Source organism: Strix aluco, chromosome 12, assembly GCF_031877795.1.
Source record: "Strix aluco isolate bStrAlu1 chromosome 12, bStrAlu1.hap1, whole genome shotgun sequence".
In the NCBI taxonomy this organism is placed as follows: Eukaryota; Metazoa; Chordata; class Aves; order Strigiformes; family Strigidae; genus Strix; species Strix aluco.
This window is the reverse complement of record NC_133942.1, coordinates 5,933,768-5,953,593: the sequence shown is the minus strand read 5'-3', so window position 1 is coordinate 5,953,593 and position 19,826 is coordinate 5,933,768. Positions and strand designations below refer to the sequence as shown.

Sequence of the window (19,826 nt, the reverse complement as noted above, 5' to 3'; positions counted from 1 at the left end):
GCACGGTGATTTCTACACAAAATACTTTATTAGTCAGCTAAAAACAGTGATCCAGGCAGCAGTGATCCAGAAAGGGAAGAGGGGAAGGAAGAGGGAATCCACTTTTAGGCAGAGGAAAGGTCAGAGTCCAACACAATGTGTGGTCCGTGGCCCTTATCCCCCTCAAATGCCTGGGGACAGCAGGGCGGGCAGGATGCAGCGGTAGCGAGCGGGTGTGAGCACAGGTAGAGAGCAGCCCCCCTTCTCCCCAGCACCAACCCAGGCCACGGGGTTCCCAGCCCTGCAGCCTGTTGGGAGGAGGGCAGGGGGCGACACTCACACGGCAGGGGCTGCACCTGACAGATGGAGAGAAGTCAGAGGGTGGGGGGGTGCCTGGTTCAGCCCCGTTGAAGCCCCGCTGGCTCCTCTCCTGCCTTTTGGCACCCCCTCAGTCCCCTTGGCACGAGGGAGCCCCCGCCTGGGCTTTTGATAGCCGCAGGGACTACCAGCCTCACCTCTGCCCCTGCGCGCAGACGTCCGGCGGCTTCCTTGGGCTTTGAGCGGTGCCTCCGGCTCGGACAAGGCCGGAGCAGCGGTCGCGTTCCTCCTCCTGCGAGCACGTCCCTTCCTCGGCCTGTCAGCCTCCTCCTCCTCAGCCTTCGGGGGTTTTGCTGCAGCCCTGGGGCGCCGTTTTGAGGCACGCATGCTGACCTGGGTGGACATCAGTCAGAGCTTAACAGCACCAAGCGTGCTTGGACCAGCAGATGCCGAGAAACTCCAGGCAGGAGCGTCACTGTAACTTCGGGAGCAGCCTGAGCAAGGCACAGGGAACAGGACACAGCCTCCAGACCCCGCAGGAGCCACAGCCCCAAAGCTTCTTACCTTGGAGGTCGAAGCCTCGGGATCTGCCTTCAGCCGAGCGCGCTTCTTGCGGGGCGTCTGCCCTGCGTGAGAAAGACGTGCCAGGTTAGGCGGGGTGAGGAGGCCACACCTCGATGACTGGGTTCAGCTTTGGGCCCCTCAGTCCAAAAAGGCCATTGAATGACTCGAGCGTGTCCAGAGAAGGGCAACGGAGCCGGTGCAGGGTCTGGAGCACAGGTCTGATGGGGAGCGGCTGAGGGAACTGGGGGGGTTTAGTCTGGAGGAGGCTGAGGGGAGACCTCATGGCCCTCTACAGCTACCTGAAAGGAGGGTGCAGAGAGGGGGGATGAGTCTCTTGAGCCAAGTAACAAGTGATAGGACAAGAAGGAATGTCCTCAAGCTGCTCCAGGGAAGGTTTAGACCTTATACTTAGGAAGGATTTCTTTGCAGAAGGGGCTGTTGTGCGTTGGAATGGGCTGCCCAGGGCAGGGGGGGAGTCCCCATCCCTGGAGGGGTTGAAGAGTCGGGTTGACCCAGCGCTGAGGGATCTGGTGGAGTTGGGAACGGTCAGGGTGAGGTTCATGGTTGGACTGGAGAAGCTTCAAGGGCTTTTCCAACTTTGATGATTCTGTGAGATGGGGCAGAGTGCCCGCACCTCGGGCTACGGCACAGTGACCTTTCAGTGACGCCATCCAGGCGATGCGTGAGCTGAGCACTGAGAAATTGGCACTGGGGGGGAGGAGTGGCTTGAGGGGGATCCTCTCCTCCCCCACCAGATTCCCTCCCTTGCCAAAACATCACTGGATTCAGGCTCGCAGCCCCGGGGAGAGCACAGCCTCCGCTCCCAGCCTGGCAGGCGAGGGAGGGGGTGTGGGTGCTGGCCTGAAAAAGCACCCTGCGAGGCACAACACCTCTGCCCAGGCAGGCTGTGCTGGTAGGAAGCCTTGGGCACAGCGGGCTCCATCCCCCAGCTCCAGTGACCGTCCCAGGCCCCTCAGCACCCAGGGACTGGGGCTTTGCTCCTGCTTTTGCAAGCACGAGGCTTCCCAGGCTCCTGCCCTCCCGGAGCAAGAGCGGGCCGTGCCGGGAGGAGCGGACACTCACCTTTGGGAGCCATGGGGCCAGGCTCTCCCTGCAAGGAAGGTGACAGAGCGTTGACTGGGGCACAGTCATTGTGCAGGTAGCGCCAGCAGAATGTGTCCCTTCTTCACCCCGCAGCAAGACAGTGACAGGAATCTGGGGGAGTCAGGCTTGCTCTGCCTGCCCTGTGCCTCAGGGACTCTCCTGTCAGCCCCTGTCCTTCTGCAAGACCCCACCATGGTGCCTCACCCAGACACAGGGCACAGGAGGGACAAACAGGGCTGCCAGACTACCCGAGTCCCCTGTTCCTGCTATCAGCCCCTCTGCTCCAGACTGCCAGCCATCCCCTGGCCAGCTGGCCACCGCACGGAGGGTCCCTGTCACCTCCACGTCCAGCAGTCACAGCGGTCTGTCAGAGAGGGAAACCCCCAGCGACGCAGCGTAACGCTGGGGGGTCTCGGGAAGCAGACAAGGGGTTGGTGTCACCTTGGAGGAGTGGCTGGTGGCCACCCAGCCCCAGACAGTGACCCCAGGCTCCTACCTGGAACCACACGGTCCTGCCGCTGCGGTCGCGCAGGGTGCTCATGCCAGGCACCAGGTAACACTGCAGCCAGTTCTTGAAAGCAGTGTAGTTATCTGAATGATCTGGCTCAAAGAGCTTTTTCTCTGGGAAGGGAGAGAGGGAAAGGACAGAAGTAGAGAGGAAGCAGCGACCGTGGTGTCAGGGTGCCCTCCCAAGCCTCCTGCTCCTGGGAACGCAAAGCCCAGGCCTCCCCGCCACCCCCAGCTGTCCCCGTCCCTGTCCTGTTGCCTCACCCGCCGTGATGACCTCCATGGGCACGGTGTGGCACAGCTCCAGGAGATCTGGGTTCTCCCGCATCAGCTTCAGCTTCTTGCTCAGCGTCAGGGCTGGATTCTGCAGGGGTGGAGAGGGGGAGCAAAGTCACCTACCAGCCACCCCAGTGTCGCTGGGGTCCCTCCTCCTGACATAGAAAAGCCTGAACCACAGGCCTCGAGCCAAAGTCTGAACCATAGGCCTTGAACCAGAGTTGACTTCTGAGTGAACCTCCCAACCAGCATCGTATCAGCATGAAATATGACCATGGTAATATCCTCTGAAAGCTACAGATAAAGAAAATATATTTTTGGACCCTAAGCCAGCTCTTTCCTAGAAGACAGGAACTCCTGGGACACGCCCGGGATCCTGGCCAGCTCCGGGATGCACCTGAGTGAAGTGAAGCCAATCTACCAGATGGTTCCGTACACCTTTTTTTATATGATTTATTTGTTAAAACTGTATAAAAGCAGGACCCTCTCACAGCGAAGATGGAGACCTCACCTACGAGTGGACGCACTGCGCAGGACTTCCCAAGTGCCAGGAGAGGTTCTCTGACCCTTCGCTGTGATGTGTCTGTCTTAATCACTACAGCTAACTTTATGTGGTAATGATCAGGTGCGTTACCTTGCTTGTTCTTTCTGCCACTTTAAACTAAAGTAAAATAAGCTAGTCTAACTTGGTGTCTGTGTCCTTCCTGTTGACCCTGTCAATTGGCAAAGCACCACCTCAACAGCAGCCAGACTCCCCATCTCCTCTTGCCCTCCTGAGGATGAGCTGCCACACTCCCCACCACATCCCAGCCCTGAGCTCACCCCGCTGTCGAACTGCGCAAAGACGAGAGAGAGCTAGCACACAGGAACACCAGCAGTTTGTAAAAAACAGCCCTCAAGCTGCATGTTTTGTTTTCAGCCTCCTTTAAAATAGCCACCTCCTCTCCCCCAGGGCCATGAGATCCACCGTGGGCTCTACTGCAACCTTCCCCAAAGATTTTAAGCTTGCAAGGTGTTCGTTTCCCTCGCCCCTTCCTCTTCACCCTCCCCAAATACACCCAGAGACTCCCTGAGGGCAGAAGGTGGGTGCAGCACGCAGGCATGTGCCCGTGGAGCTGTCACAGCCCATCAGCGCGGCCACGCATGAACGAGCACCGCACGTGTGAGGTTACAGAACCGCTGCACCCCGACTGCCGCTCCACTGGAGGGGCAGATGTGCTCGGGCACAGGTGTTTATGGCAAAGGACAGTAAAATGCTTGAGGAGAAGGATCCCACGCAGCAAGCGTTATAGTTGTGAAGGGAAAATGCCTGCTGTTGGGTTGGGAAAGACTCAAGAGACGCAAATACCTCCCAACAGCAGTGCGGGCAGAGGCTGTGCGAGCTCTGCAAAAGCCTTGTGACGATGTTCTGCCCCATCAGAGCGAGGAACCAAACATGAACTGAAACTGGCCCCGAACCCTGGGCTGGAACAAGCCCGAAACAGCAGACTTGAACCAGAGCTTCGTGCCCAGCTAAGCCCAGAGCAGAGCTAGGGCAGGGCAGCTTGCTGAGCCCAGATGGGGGGCTGGAAGCAAACTGAACCACCTCCACTGCTGCTGAGCCCAAACTTGACTCAGGAACACCTCTCAGCTCAGTCCAGCTCCCTGCACGGAAGGCAAGAGGCTCATGGGACGCCAGGGAGCTGCTGAGATGTCCCGCAGGGCCACGGACAAATAAACCCCCTATGGTGTCTGTCTGGAAACCTGCCCCTTTTTGAGCCTGCAAAAGCACCAGGTATTCCCCACCTTCTTCCTCCTCTGCTGCTCCTGATCCTTCAGGGCCTCCAGCACAGTCCGAGCCTTTTCAAAGGGAGGGATCTTCAACCTGAGAGAGTCCATCTGTTACACACAAGCCTGAACTCTTTGTTCTGGCACTTGCCCGTGTCTACAAGGCGAGGAGGCCCAAGCCGTTTAGCCTAGGAGCTGCCAAGCTCTGGCAAACTCCTGGAGACCAAACCTCCATGGCAGGTGAATGGGTGCTCAACCCACCTTACCTGTACAGGATCTCAGCACGGAGGTAATTCCCAATTCCATTGAAAAACTTCTGGTTTAAGAGGGCCTCGCAGATGGGCTTGTCAAAAGCCTTGTCATCCAGGTTCTTCAGCACGTTCTCCCTGCAACAGCACATGAGGCAAGGGTCACCCGGGCACGGCTGCTGGACTGCCGTGCAGTAAAAGCAGCCAAGACAAAGCAGGGGCCTTCCCTCGGGCCGGGCCGCGGCCGGCGGGGCGGCGGGACGCTCACCTGAAGGCCTGGTACTCGGTGAGGACGCAGGGCCCGCGGCCCGGCTGCCAGGCGTCCCCCAGCCGCCACGAGCCGAAGCGGCGGACGTCGACGAAGCAGAGGGCGCGCGGGGGACTCTCGCGTGTGAGGAAGCGGAGGTGGGCGTGGCGGGGCAGCTGGGCGGCGGGGCACAGCCGGAACGACCCCGACATGCCGAAGAGAAAGACGAGGTCCTGGGGCGCGCCGGGGCCCAGCGGGGCCAGCGTCAGCCGCAGCTCCTTGCCCCGGGAGGCGGCTGAGATGCGGTAGGCCTCGCTGCGGAAGGGCACCTCCGGGCCCCTGCCCACCGCCGAGCGCTCCACGCCGCCCGAGAACACCACGCCGCCGCATGCCTCGTTGATGTAGCGCCCGGCCAGGTGCAGCTCCGGGCACTCGGGCATCGCCGCGACGGGACCGGGGACACCGGGGGCACCGGAGATCCCGGGCCGCCCCGCCGCCACCCTGCCGGGCCGCCCCTTGCCGGGGACACACGCCCCGCCCCGGCCCGCCCATTGGCTGCTCGGCCAGCGGGGCATGCCGGGAGTTGTAGTACCGCCCCGCTGCCAATAGGCCCCTGGGCCCGCCCAGGCCCCGCCCCGCCCCTCCCATTGGCTGCGCCGCGAGCGGGGCATGCCGGGAGTTGTAGTCCCGCCACGCCGCCAAAAGGCGCCTGGGCCCGCCCAGGCCTCCACCGCGGGGACAGACGGACCCGGCTGGGCTTTGCCACCGTGACCTTTATTGGAGCTTCCCCCGGGGCACAGCCGCACCACGGGCGGGCCCTCGGCAGCCTCGATCGCTGCCGGGGGCCCGGCAGGCACGGGGAGGAGGGCAGGGAAAGCTGCCCCCGGCTTTCCCGCTCCCTGGGGCAGCACTGGGTCCTGTCCTGGCTCCAGCCATCGCCTCTTCTCCCGGCTCCTCAGAGGAGGGTGTTCATCAGGGCCTGGGCCTGCTTCAGCTCTGAGGAGAGAGGGAGGAGATGCTGGGGAAGACACTGGTGCCACAGCATCCTCCCTCCAGGATCCTCCCTCCAGCATCGCCCCCCCCCCAGCATCCTCCCTCCAGCATCCCCCCCTCCAGCATCCCCAGCGTCCCCCCCCAGCATCCTCCCCTGCAGCATCCCCCCAGGGCCAGGGGTCCCTGCTGTCACCCCTCCTCTGGCCTCACCTGCCAGCAGCACCCGGAACTTGTCAGCTGAGAGGGCCATGGGGACGGCCGCCATCCTTCCGTGCTCCCCATCCCGCACGTTGAAGGTCAGGTGCACGAGGGGCTCGTTGACCTCCCGCAGCTCGCTGGAGCTGAGGGTGTAATCCACCCGCCAGCACACCGAGCCCAGCTGGCTCACTGCAGCGGGCAGGCAGCGTCAGCACCCCGGTGTGTTTGGGCAGGGTGCCCACCCCTGAGCCCCAAACCTCCCAACGCGCACTCACGTCTCAGGCTGCAGGCCCTCAGGCTGTCCTGGAGGGAGCTCTGCTTCTCCTCGTAGGATCGGCACAACCCGCTGGCGTGCTCTGCCCCGGTGGGGAGAGACAAGAGAAGAAAACCACCCCCTCGTGCCAGCCCCGCTGTGGCCAAAACCTGGTAAAGTACCTGGAGGGGCTCTTGGGGATGGGGGTGATGGGGACAACGTGGCCGCCATCCCTCACCGGATCTGGGCGTGAAGGGGGCAGTGCCGGGGGCTGCCAGCTCAGCCCTGGCACACCTCACCAGGCCCAGCCCGTGGTGACACCCCGAGGGTCCCCTCTACCTTTGGGCAGCCCCAGCTGCTGCAGCTCGCTCGACAGGGACTCGCTGTCCACGTTGTGCTTGGCGGCGCTGGAGAGGATGAAGCCCAGGACGGCGATGGTCGCCTTCACGTCCCCCGACTCTGCGGGCGGGATGGATCGTTAGCTCCGCCGCCTCGGGAAGGTGTCCCCTGCCAGATCACTGCCCGTCCCCGCAGCACGGCTCCCTGGGGGGGACCCTGCGCGGGGCTGGGGCATCAGCGCTCACCTAACTTGGCGTCGGAGGTCAGCTTCAGGATCTTCTCATACTGCGGAGAGCAGAGCACGGGCCGTCAGGGTAAGCACCAGGTACTGCACAGCCGCGTAATGCATCCGCTACCAACATTCACGCTCACAATTCTTACCTTTGTATTAAAACTACTTAACATCTATATTAGCGCTACCCTGGTAGCGTTCTTTACCCTGAGGCTTGCATTAAGAATATGAAAGTCTGTGCTATTACAGAACCACACAGAATCACAGAATCATCTGGGTTGGAAAAGCCCTTGAAGCTCCTCCAGTCCAACCATGAACCTCACCCTGACCGTTCCCAACTCCACCAGATCCCTCAGCGCTGGGTCAACCCAACTCTTCAACCCCTCCAGGGATGGGGACTCCCCCCCTGCCCTGGGCAGCCCATTCCAACGCCCAACAATTTTTTGTAATTAGGCAATTCCAGCGTTGTAACACTTCTCCTCCACCACGGTGACCCCGGGGAGGGGGGTCCCGCTCACCTCGATGGCCTCCCCCAGCAGGTCCCGCAGCACCTGGGCGCAGATCAGCTTCAGCTTCACCGAGGACTGCGGGGGGGGACAAGGAGGGTGACCACCGCGCCGGGGCGGGCAGGGCCGGGCAGGGGGCCGGGCAGGGGGCCGGGGCGGGGGGCGCGGGCACTTAACGATTTTGGCCAGGGTGCTGATCTCGGCCAGGACCCAGTCGGGGCAGTCCAGGTCCCCGCAGAAGCGGAACCGCTGCCGGGGGAAGGCGCGGTCAGAGCCCGCCGCGGACCCACCGCGCCCCCCCCCGCGCCCCCCGCCGCCGTCCCCCGCCCCACCATGTCGCCGCCGGTGCCCGGTGCCGCCGCAGATCCCGCCTCCGCGACCCGGAACCGCTCCCGGGCGGGGAGCCCTGGGCGGGCGGGAGGAACGGCGGCCGCCCCGCCCGTCCCGCCCCTCCCCGCCCCGGGGAGCCCGGCGGGGCCGCGGGGGGGGGTCCCGGGCCGGGCCCGGCTGCAGCGGGGCTGGGCGGGGGGCGGCTGCGGGCTCCGCGGGGGCTCCCCGGGGGCTCCCCGGGCCCAGCACCGCGGGGAGCTGCGGTCCCGGCCCGGGACCCCCCCGCGGCGGGACGCTCCTTACAGCTCCCGGCTCCGTGGCCGCAGCCCCGGCTGTCCCGGCTCCGCTGACGGGCGCCGTGGCTCAGCCCCAGCCCCAGCGCCACACTGGGAGCCCAGGGAGTCGCGAAGGGTCTGTGATCCCCTCGCGTTAAAGTAACGTGAAACGACACCTGACGACCAGTTAAAATGTTTTACTTTGCGGGAGAAACAGCTTGAACTTGGAAAAGGATAATAAGCAATGTGGGGAAAAGAAAAGAAAAGAAAAGAAAAGAAAAGAAAAGAAAAGAAAAGAAAAGAAAAGAAAAGAAAAGAAAAGAAAAGAAAAGAAAAGAAAAGAAAAGAAAAGAAAAGAAAAGAAAAGAAAAGAAAGAGAGGAGAGGAGAGGAGAGGAGAGGAGAGGAGAGGAGAGGAGAGGAGAGGAGAGGAGAAGGAAAGGAGAAGGAAAGGAGAAGGAAAGGAGAAAAGAAAAGAGCCAAATCCGGTTCACCACCCCTAGGTTCCAGCGTTGTCTCAGGTCTGGTAATCTTGGGTGCTGGGTGTACACCCAGCAAAGTTTTCTGTCACCTTTAATTTCATTTTACCAGGTGCTGAGCACACTAGTCCAAGAGAGGCAGGTATCCCACGAACTCACTGCCAAGAGTATGCATTGAGGGGGAGTGGGGCGCACCAATCCCTTCATCCACCTGGGGCATGATCTCCCCCAGCCGCCTTCACTTCTCCCCCAGGTTCCCACAGATTTTTGCTGACTTCCTGCTCCTTGAGCAGTCATCCGGCTTCTGGGGCAGAAATGCTCCCCTCTTATCAATCCTTATCACCTCTCCAATGGCGAAGCCGTTAGCACGGCCTGCACAGAAACATTTGGTTTCACTCAGTCCACGTTTCCCCCCTTTGAGGCTTATCTAAGGAGTTTGTCAACACAACCACAAGGGAGTGGGGGTGCATCCTTCCATACACTCCGCTTCCTTGGGTGACATTCCTTAGACTCATCACAAAGGCCACAGCTTGTCCTTGAGGTGTTTGTGTCGATGAATGTTTGAGGCATTAATTCCTTCAGCGTTTCAGCCCCAGCCCAACATTACTAACAAGCAACAGGATGAGAGGAAAGGGCCTCAAGTTGCAGCAGGGGACGTTTAGACTGGATATTAGGAAAAATTTCTTCGCCAAAAGTGTTGACAAGCCCTGGAACAGGCTGCCCAGGGAAGTGGTGGAGTCACCATCCCTGGGGGTGTTTAAAAGACGTGTAGAGGTGGCACTTAGGGACATGGTCAGTGGAGGACTTGGCAGAGTTCAGCTAACGGTTGGACTCAATGATCTTAAAGGTCTTTTCCAGCCTAAATGATTGTATGATTATTTATTTCAGCCCCAGCCTCTGCCCCAGGGTCTTTATTTCCCCTCCAGCTCCAGGGCTTTTTTATTTCTGCTCCAGCTCTGGATCACGTCAGCTCCAGCCCCACACTATGTGTTTCAGATCTAGCCCTACATTATTTATTTCAGCTCCAGGCAGTGTTTATTTCAGCTCTAACCCTGGCCCTACAGTCTTTATTTCAGCTCCAGCCCCACAGGCAGTATTTCTATCCCAACTCCAGCCCTGTGGTCTGTATTTCAGCCCAGCCCCAGCCCTACAGTTTTTATTTCAGATCTCAGCCTGCAGTATTTATTCCAATTCCAGCCCCATGTTTTTTAGTTCAGCCCCAGCTCTGCATCATTTCAGCTCCAGCCCCACAGTTGGTATTTCAGCTCCAGCCCTGCTGTGTTTCTTTTGTCTCTAGCCCTACAACCTTTATTTCAGCCCCAGCCCCATAGTCGTTATTTCAGGTCTAGCTCCACCCTTAACAGATTTTATTTCAGCTCCAGCCCTGTACCTGTCGCGGATGAAAGTATTGACACGGTAATGATTTAGTAAGAAATCTAGATTTATTAATAGCTAACAGCAATTTATTATTATTACAAAATAATTCAGAAATGCTGAAAGAAAGGAAAGCGACTTATTCACAGATTCTAAAATGACAAGATTCACACTAACTTACTTAACGGTACCTTAATTTATACATATGTACATGCGCATACACAAAACGTACAAACACACACAGAGAGACAAAAGTATTTGGATCCAGTAGAATGAACACAAAGCGTACAAACACACGCACAGAAACAAAAGTATCTGCATCCAGTAGAATGAAGTACGTACCCACACACCAATAAGCAGAGAAAGAACGGGTGAAAGAGAAGCAAATTTCCCTCTCAAGTTTAGAGTAAATACTCCCAATGCATTGGCATTCCTCGACGGGTGATAATTGAGACTCGAGCGGGTGGACTTCGCCCTGGCCTTCCGTCAGCTCTGGCAGCAGACGACACCTTAAGGGTTTGGTACCTGAGAGACATCCCAGCTCAGGGGAGATGCTGGTCACAGCCCCGCTGCAATCCAGGAGAGCTCAAAGGGTCTCACTTAGGGTCACTCTTTATACAGCCCAAGATAATTGACTTTGGTCAGATACCATCTGGTGCCTTCCAGCAGTTGCACAAGAATTTGATGAATGTGCAACTCTGTTATTGTTCCCATTTGACCACATCCCAGGCATAGGTGTGCCAGGCCCTTAGGAGATGATGGGCCATTTTAACCATTTCCGAGCAATCAGGAGGGGCAGGAGCCAGGCTCCTTAACGTTATCAGTCCTTATCTCCACAGATTGGTGTATAGCTCGGGGGGATGTGGGTGGAATCACACCTAGCACCAAGCAGCCCAAAAGGAGGGGCGGGGAGGGGTAAGAATTGCACCACCACAGTACCCTTCCCCCTGAGAGCTGCTTCAGGTTCTCAGGGCAGCACTGGGGCTGTTGACAAGGTCATAAATCAGTCACCATCACCACTCAAATACCAGTATGAGCTGTCCTAACTGTCCCAGTAGTGGCTTAATTATCACATCAGCCCCCAGCCTGTAGCTCACCCACCGAGTTCAGCCTGGTACCTGCTGGCCTCCCGTGCTTTGGGGGCAAATGCAACCTCAGGGGAGGGTCCCATGGCCCTGCCCAACACCCCCCCACCTGCCCACAGCCCCCCAAGATGGTGTTTGGGGGCTGGGAACAGCTGCTCAGCCTCTGGTTCCCCATCCCCAAAGGCGGCACTTGGGCTGGGTCTGAGCCCCACAAACACCAGCCTGAGCCCAGCCCATCCCCGGCTTGTTTTCAGCCCCAAATGCAGCACTTGGCTTCGTTTTAGGGGCTGGAACTCCCAGGCTCTGGTGGGGAAGGGGAAGGGGAAGGGGAAGGGGAAGGGGAAGGGGAAGGGGAAGGGGAAGGGGAAGCCCTTGGCACCAGGCAGGGAGCACTCGGCCAAGGGGGCACCTCTGGTGGGGAGGAATCCTGGGGTGCTGGGGGCAGCCCCTGCCTGTCTGGGAAAGCTCTGCTGCACTTTGTTACAATTTATTATTTTAAAGTTACTATTATATATTATGTTTATTATAATAATAAAGTTATTATAATAAAATAATAATAATAGTAAAAATATTTGTTTTAATATCCTTAAATATCTTATTATTTAAGTCCCAGCACCCCACCCAACCCCCACCACAGCCCCCTTGGGGAGCCAGCCCCGGCCCCCAGCAGCACAGCCTCACCTAATCATTTAGGCTGGAGAAAACCTTTGAGATCGAGTCCAACTGTTGACTGAACTCTGCCAAGTCCTCCATTAACCATGTCCCTAAGTGCCACCTCTACACGTCTTTTAAACACCCCCAGGGATGGTGACTCTGCTGCCTCCCTGGGCAGCCTGTTCCAGGGCTTGACAACCCTTTTGGTGAGGAAATTTTTCCTAATATCCAATCTAAACCTCCCCTGCTGCAACTTGAGGCCATTTCCTCTTGTCCTATTGCTTGTTAATACTGTAGAGCTGGGGCTGAAATAGCAACCATGGGGCTGGAGCTGACATGGTGCAGAGCTGGAGCTGAAATACCAACTGAGATGGTGGAGCTGAAATAAAGTCTGTGGGACAGGAGCTGAAATAAAAACCCATAGGGCTGGGGTTGAAATAAAAACGTAGGGCTAGATCTGAAATACATAGTGTGGAGCTGGAGCTGACATGATCCAGAGTTGGCCTTGAAATAAGACCGTGGGGCTGGAGGGGAAATAAAGACCCTGGGGTAGGGGCTGGGACTGAAAAACTGACCATAGGGCTGGAGAGGAAACGACGACCGTGAGGCTGGAGCCTCTCCGAGTCTCTCACAGGCTTATGTTATCTAAACACAGACATTCTACCTGTCAAGCACACAAAGCTAAACAACAATCAGCATGGTATATGTGGTTTTTGCCACCCCAGCCGCAAGTTTGCAGTCCTCCTCATCCATCTTATGTTGTATCCCCACACCGTGTTAAAGTCTGTGCCAGCTTTTGGGGCTGGGGGGACAGAGGAGGAGAAGGAGGGAGGCACAGGAAGGAGCAAAGAGCCTGTGGCATCGCCAGGGCTTTGCAGGGACTGGCCCTGAGCAGGGGCCTGGTGCCAGCTGGCTCACCCAGGAGCACGGTGACACAGCGGTGGCATCCGAGGTACTGACCCTCAGCCCTTGGTGCCCAGCATGGGGCCGTGTCAGAGACCTGGCAATCAGGACGCTGCTGGTGGCACCTCGGGGACATTGTGGGGTTCAAGGGCATCAAGCTGGGACCCAGCAGCCACCACAGAGCAAGGCAGCTGCCAGGTCCCCATCGTTCACCACAGCAACCTCCCACTGCTAAACAGCCCCGTTATGTCATTTCTAGATGGCCCAGGGTATTTTTTTTCCCTGCCTTGTTTTTCTTCATTACAGTTTTTTTTCTTTTCCAGGCTGACTCTCATGCTCACTCAGCCCATTTGTTGGGGTTCCCCCTTTTTTTGACATGCTTGTTTTCATCGCTGCAGGTCGGGTGTTTCCTGCCTGTGCCTTCAAGTAAGTGTCACTTCTAGAAAACCAGCATTTAAAGAGATTTCTATAGAATCACTTCCTTTTTTTCCTCCTAAGTGTAGCAGAACTGGCCTGGTCATGCTGTGAGTTACTTTACTACTCTTTGCTCTCGTGCTGGGGGTGGATGACAGCCAAGAGAGGAGGTGAGTCAGTTCTGAGGAAGTTTGTGGCCGTTGATTTGCAAAGCCTACAGATTTGAGTTGACAAACAGCAGTGACATCTGCTTCATGCCTTCAGCTGCCTGAGCTCTGATTTTCTCAAGGTTTGGGGGTGCAGCAGGTTTTTCCCCCTGAGGAGCTCGTTGCTTGTAGATCATTTCCGGGCAGGAGCTGGCAGGGGAGAATGGGAGTTGAGGAGCACTAAGTGGTCCCTTGTCTTGCAGAAGGAGCACAGGGAAGGGCTGGTTTTAGCCCCTCTCCTCCCTGGAAAGGAACAGAGGAATCTCAGCCATCCCTACTGGCAGCATCCAGGCTCCCTGCTCCCACAGGACCAGCCCTCAAGGGGTGAAAGCAGGGACAAGCACACCAAGAGCAGGATGGGGTCATCTCTGCCACTCACTGCAGAGAGGATCTTCCTGCCTGCTGTCGTGGTTTGAGCCCAGAGGGCAACTGAGCACCACAGAGCTGCGTGCTCATTCCCTCACCCTCAGGAACAGGAAGCAGAAAATAAAGAAAAAGGCTCAGGAATCGAGATAAGAACAGGGAGGGATGATTCACCCATTATGGTCACAGGCAAAAGACAAACTCGTTAGGGGAAGGAAAAGAACATCAATTTAATTCAAATGCCACCACCACTTAGACAGTAGGACAGTGAGAAGTATAACTACATCTCAAAACCACCTCCCCCCCCCGCCTCCTTCTTCCCAGGCTCAGCTTTGCTCCCGATTTCTCTCCCTTCTCCCCTCCAGTGGGGCAGGGGATGGGGGTTGTGGTCAGTCCATCACCTGTTATATCTGCTGCTCCTACCTTCTGAAACAAAGAAATTAATTCAACAGTCAGAGTCCAATATAGCTGCTAAGCAGGTGTTCTTTATTAGCAGTGCTGGCGTTGCTCTGAGGATTCGCCACCATAAGGGTTCCCAGGAACTAGTGAGGGACATCAGTTTACATACACACAAATCATACATATTCATTAGATTCCCTGGAAAGAAGTGTCTTATGATAATGAGTTCCCAGAATTCATTTACATAGTCCAAGCTTGCGTAGTAAAAATAGAGCGAGCGTCTTCAGTGGTCAAGGGAAGAAGTAGTCTTCCTCACTGTGTTCGCTAGTTGACCTTCTTTCCAGAGCATGGCTGTGAAGTGAAGTCTAGGTACCTTCTGCCTAAATTAGCAAAATCATCCTCCCTAGATAGGATCTCTGCATCCTTTTGTTCAGGTCCCCCTTATCTTAGTTTGCCCATTCTAGGAGTTGCCCAAGTGTCCATTGAAGGCTTTGAGGCGGCTATCAGTGATTTACACAGGGAGATCTAAACAGACAAAGAGGTCTAGGGAAACAGTTAAGGAGTCCTCAGGAAACAAAAAACCCCAGGAAAGCTTTCATAATCAAGGATTGTTAGAAATTCATTTGTTTGAGCCCTTTCACTTCTCAGGGGGAGGAGTCCTCACACTCTTCCCTTTCTCCAGCGCGGGGTCCCTCTCACAGGAGACAGTCCTCCACAAACTTCTCAGACATGAGTCCTTCCCACGGACTGCAGCTCTTCCCAACCTGCTCCAGCGTGGGGTCCTCCACGGGCTGCAGGAGGGCATCTGCTCCCCCAGTGACCTCCATGGGCACAGGGCACAGCCAGCCCTCTCCCCACAGGCTGAGAGGGTCTCTGCTCTGGCCTCAGTGTTTGCAGAGGTGTCTCTCTCAACTCCCACTGCCCCACCCCAGTTCCCCTTCTTAAATACATTATTGCAGTGGCATGGCCACCATCACTAATTGGCTTGGTCTTGCCCAGAGGTGGGTCCAGCTCGGAGCTGAGGGAGCTTTAAGAAGCTTCTCAAGTGGCCCCTGCTGTAGCCCTGTAAGGAACTGAAGGAAGAAATGCCTCAAATATTCATTCTCACAGAACGCCTCAAGGACAACCTTTGGATTGGTCTAAGGAATGTCACCCAAGGAAGCAGGAGTGTAACAAATGATGCACACCCCACTCCCTTGCAGTTGCATTGACAAACACCTTAGATAAGCCTCAGAGGGGGAGACATGGACTGAGCGACACCAGGTACTTCCCCTCGAGCACAAATACCACTAAACCTGGTATTTTGCGGCTCTATTGTGCAAGCCAGACACCTTGCTTGCCTTGCTAATGACTTCACACCTTCGCCACTGAAGTGGTAACAAGAACTGATAAGAGGTGATCATTTCTGGGATGACCAGTATGAAGCATGAAGTCCCCAGAGATTTTTGCTAACAGAGGAAAAACCAAAGCTGGGCAGGGACAGTACAACTGACTCCATCAGAACCTATGCTCCACCTTTTTCCTCATTTCTCATGGAAATGAATTTGTGGAATGCCTGGTCCCTCCTCATCTAGTATGCTAATCAGTTAATACAATGAACTTAAAAGCCAACCAAAAACTTCACTGTGTGTGCACCCACCACCCAAGATTACCAGACCTGAGACAACACTGGATCCAGGGGTGGTGATCCAGATTTGACTCTCCTTTCCTTTCCTTCTTATGGATTTATAGGGGCCCACATTGCTCATTATCCTTTCCCAAGTTTAAATTGTTCTCTACCAAAAGTAAAACATTTTAAGCTGCCCTTTGGTGTCGTTTCACCTTAATTTAACCTGAGGGCGTCACAGAACCGTTGAAATTCTCTGGGTTTCCAGTCCAGGTCATGACAAGCCCCCTCCCCCACTAACCAAAACCCCCCCAGCACACAAACCCAGCACACCTGCTTTGGAAAACCATGGGACTGGATGACCTTTGATTATAGAATCAAAAAGCAACTGGAAGTTCTTTTTGAAGTGAGAGTATGTGGAGCCTGCTTTCTGCCTCCATGTAGAAAAACACACAGCAAGAAGGAAAAAAAAAAAACTTTGCCTGGTAGTTAAGTAGGCAGCAATAAGAGCCCCCCTCATAGCGTGCTTTCGCCTAAGAGCACCCAGTGAAGAGGGAGAAGGGCTGCTTTACCCAGGGAGCAGCCCAGCACTTGATTCCCCCAAGCCAGCCTAAAGAAGGATGCATTTCCTTAGCACTACTGAGTAGTTAGTCAAGAGCTGGACAAGACCAAGCTCAGCTTATTCACGTCAGTTAGACCAGCAGCACAGAGCTTGAGGTGCTCAAAGCCAGGTCTGGCCAGGAAGAGCTTGTGGCTCTTAAGCAAGCCCGGGTTAAAGCATAAGCCACAGATGGGCTAGCAGCTGCCCATTCCAGCTGCCAGCCCCAGGAGCTGTACTCTGGTGGATGGAAGCTCAGGCCACAGCTGCCCTCCTGGGCAGGGGGGTTCAACATACAGCAGAAGGAGATACCATCCACAGCTGGGTTTGACATTCTATAAATAGTTTAATCAAGTTCAACATACAAAATTATTCCTTTATACACCTGAGCCTGCATCTTTCTCCTGGAGGATTTGGCAGCTGCAGCCTGATAAGCATCTTCTGAGCAGCTCTGCCCCATCAGCTGCATCTTCTCTCATCAGGCAGAGTCAGTTTGCCAGCGTGTAGGAGCATCCTCAGTGCCCTGTGGGTGAGAAGGGGAAAGTCACTGTGCCCACCTCCAGCAAGGGCAGGGGGTGAGGTTTCCTTCCCTCCAGCCCCCCAGGGGTTTCTCCAACTCCTGGCATTGGCCAGGACTATCACCAGGTACAACAGGGTCCTGTGACCTGCAGAAACACCAGCTGTGCTTCGAGGCTCCAGCTCCAAAGCACAGAAGCTAATTCAAGGGACCATAAAGGCCACTTGCCTGTTCAGAGGGTGACCAGAACCCTCGGTTATCCATTTCAAAGGTCTGGGTCCCTGCTTCAAGGTCTCTTCTGTCCCAGAGGACTGCCACATCCCACCAGCCAAGCCTCTGGGTCCTCAGACACTAGGGAGGAGAGCACATCAGCTGCAGCCACGCCTGGGCCCACACCAGTCCCTCTGCTCCGTGCTCACCTCACACACGGACCAGGGCTGCTTTGCCCCTGCTTGTCTATGCCTGCCCCAGCAGGTGACAGACACTCACCACCAGCAAGACGATGGGAGCAGTAATGATGCAGAGGCCGCACACAACCATGATGGCCACAGCGTAGTCGGGAAGGCCCGGTATGGGCGGGGGGGGCTCCAGGGTGTCCTCTGTGGCAGAGCACAGCAGTTAGCACAGCCTGCATGACACAGGGGCTCTACCCTGTGAGGTGGCAGCCACCCACTCTCCCTCAGGACCCAGGAGGCAAATATAGGATGCCAATAACATCTATTTGACACCCTCTCCACCCTTTCCAGATAACCCTTCCCTCCTGGCCTATGCCAGCCTGCAGCAGAGCAGATTATGTCTCCACACTGTGCAGAGGGATAGGGCGTGGTGGTTGCTAGAATTGTACTTGCAGATCAACCACTGCAAGCTGATCATCTCACCAGCCAAGACATCTCAGCCTCCCTTTGCTTAGGCAATCTGGATCTTGTTTGTTGTAGATCTACTCTGCTCACACATGGAGCCACAAGCTGGTGAAGCTTAGGTACCCGCACCCCAAAGGGAAGCTTACCTCCCACAGCAAGAGAGTATGGGTCCACCTGGAAGTCTGAACCAGCCAAAGCCTTGTTTGGCCCAAGCGAGAGCACAAGTGTCTCCAAAACTTCCAGGCTGGTCGGAGCAGGGTGCCGGAAGACCACATCCCCATGGCAGATCAAGGAACCGGGCCTGCAGATGGGGTTGGGAAGAGCTCCGGCAACTGCCAGTCCCGCTGTGACCCCACAGCCACATGCTGGGCTGTGGCTGCAGGCATAGCCAGACTCCTGGCTGGTTTTGCTCAGAGGGGCCCCAGGAGGATGTCTCTGCACTCAGGGAGGCATTGGTTTTGCATCTGCTCTTTGGGATGGAAGGGGCATCCCTGGGGGTCCACCCACTCTTGAGACAGCAGGTAAATGCTTGACCTCAGCTGCCTGCCGCAAACCCTTCTGTGGTTGGGACTATACACCTGATAGCCATGACCTGTTGGCTGATGTCTGTAGGGAGACCTCCCCAGCTCTGTACACCCCTGCCCCTCCCTGCCGCCCCAGCAGACCCTCTGCTCCCACTCACAGGAATCCTCTTATCACCACTTGCAGGAAGCTCCTGTGGTCCCTCAGGGCTCTCGCCACCTGGAAGAGAGGTTTTGTTCAGCTCCCCACCAGCCTTTGGGGTGTTCCACCCAGCCAGACCACCACTTCCACAGCCATGATGGAGCTGGGACAGTCACTACAGCAGGGACACAGGGCAGCTGCAGTCCCGCAGCACCTCTAGGTCCCTGGCTACGTTGTGGTGGCCTGAACCACTGAAGCACCAGAGAGAAAACATCCTGCCACTAAAGCCTCGGTGCCTGCCTTCAGTGGGTATCAGCCACAGCACTGGAGTTGAGGGTCTGGTTTGGACAACCCCAAAGCAGTCCCTCTTCCCCCAGTGGTCCTCAGCCTCCTGGGAGGATGCTGGCCCCCTCCCACCAGCCATGCCTACCACATCACCAAGGTCTCTGGTGAGCTCCTGGGGCTCTATAGCAAGTGGATCCAGAAGGTCCTCACTGAAGTGTCTGTTAGTGATGAGGAAGGAGACTGGGTAAACCTGCAGGTGAAGCCTGGCTCCTGAAGAGGCAAGACATGAGTGCTAGGTGAGCAGAGCTGGTAGCGAGCCCTACCACACACAGGGACTGTCCTTACCCTCCACTGAGAGGGAGGTCAGGTCCACGGAGGAGGTTGCGAGAGCTGTCAAGGCTTGCAGAATCTTTCCAACATCAGCGTGGACAATCGTGTCAAGGTAGAGGTCTCCAGTGATCTCCAGGACCCCACTGGGGTTTCTAAGGGGAGAGAAGGGCTCTAAGGCAGGAGAGCTGGGACCAGGCTCGCCAAGCACACCCTTGCTGGTCTTTTGTCAGCAGCTCATGACTGCTCAGCCCAGGGAAGGTGCTCAGTTGCAGCATTTGCCACCAGCTGCACATCACCCTCCCTGGTTTCCTAGTGCAGCAAAACTCATCCTCTCCATCTTTGCAGCATGGCTAATTAGCTGCAGAGCACACAAGTGGTAGTAAGGGTAATTTAGTGAAGAGCTTTGAAGAGGGGTAGTTGTGTCCCATACCTGAGCTGGGTGATAGTGAAGTTCCTCACATTGTAGAGAGCACTGAGAGATGAAGTCACCTAGACAAAGAGAAGACAACCGCTCACACCCCACCCCTGCTTTGGCACATATTACCCCACTAGCAGCCAGCCTGCACCTGTTTTCCCAGCATCATCCTTTGGAAGGGCCACCAAGACTTGCTATACCTTGCTGGTCAGCCTCTTCAGGGAGTCTGTCCTGCTCCTCCCATGTTGGAAGACAGTGAGAGAGATGGACAGCTGCTCTGGGTCCAGGTTCTCCAGGCTGAAGCCTAAAAGAGTTCAGAAGACAGTTATGCCCATATGTATTCCATCACCTTCCTTGGGAGATAACAGCCAGCCTTGAGCTCATCCTCTGCCACACACTGAAAGCAGAAGCCCGCAGGGCAGCTGAGTGAAGATGAAGACCTTCTGTGGTGGGGAAGGGCTTGGGATGTGCCACCTCCAAGGACAGGAGAATCAGGTCAAGGAGGGGAAGCCAGAGTTTAGCAGAAGCACTAGACCACAC

The 19,826-nt window shown here is 56.4% G+C and overlaps 2 protein-coding genes across 2 annotated transcripts; both read right to left on the bottom strand.

Annotated features, from left to right (window-relative positions):
- Positions 1-9: 9 nt before the first annotated feature.
- Positions 10-5,561, bottom strand: NEIL1 (nei like DNA glycosylase 1). Its single transcript, XM_074838075.1, has 9 exons — positions 5,032-5,561; positions 4,782-4,901; positions 4,534-4,612; positions 2,737-2,836; positions 2,462-2,586; positions 1,945-1,972; positions 862-923; positions 495-690; positions 10-335 (listed from the first exon to the last, which is right to left on the bottom strand). Exons 1-9 carry the CDS (start codon positions 5,448-5,450, stop codon positions 316-318), a joined length of 1,149 nt encoding a protein of 382 aa, XP_074694176.1. The 5' UTR covers positions 5,451-5,561; the 3' UTR covers positions 10-315.
- Positions 5,562-5,763: 202 nt separating this feature from the next.
- On the bottom strand, positions 5,764-7,977 carry COMMD4 (COMM domain containing 4). The gene is made up of 8 exons (XM_074838076.1): positions 7,864-7,977; positions 7,709-7,780; positions 7,544-7,609; positions 7,039-7,078; positions 6,794-6,913; positions 6,477-6,557; positions 6,214-6,390; positions 5,764-6,006 (listed from the first exon to the last, which is right to left on the bottom strand). The coding sequence occupies exons 1-8, from the start codon at positions 7,864-7,866 to the stop codon at positions 5,966-5,968; spliced, it is 600 nt and encodes a 199-aa protein (XP_074694177.1). The 5' UTR covers positions 7,867-7,977; the 3' UTR covers positions 5,764-5,965.
- Between the last annotated feature and the right edge of the window lie 11,849 nt (positions 7,978-19,826).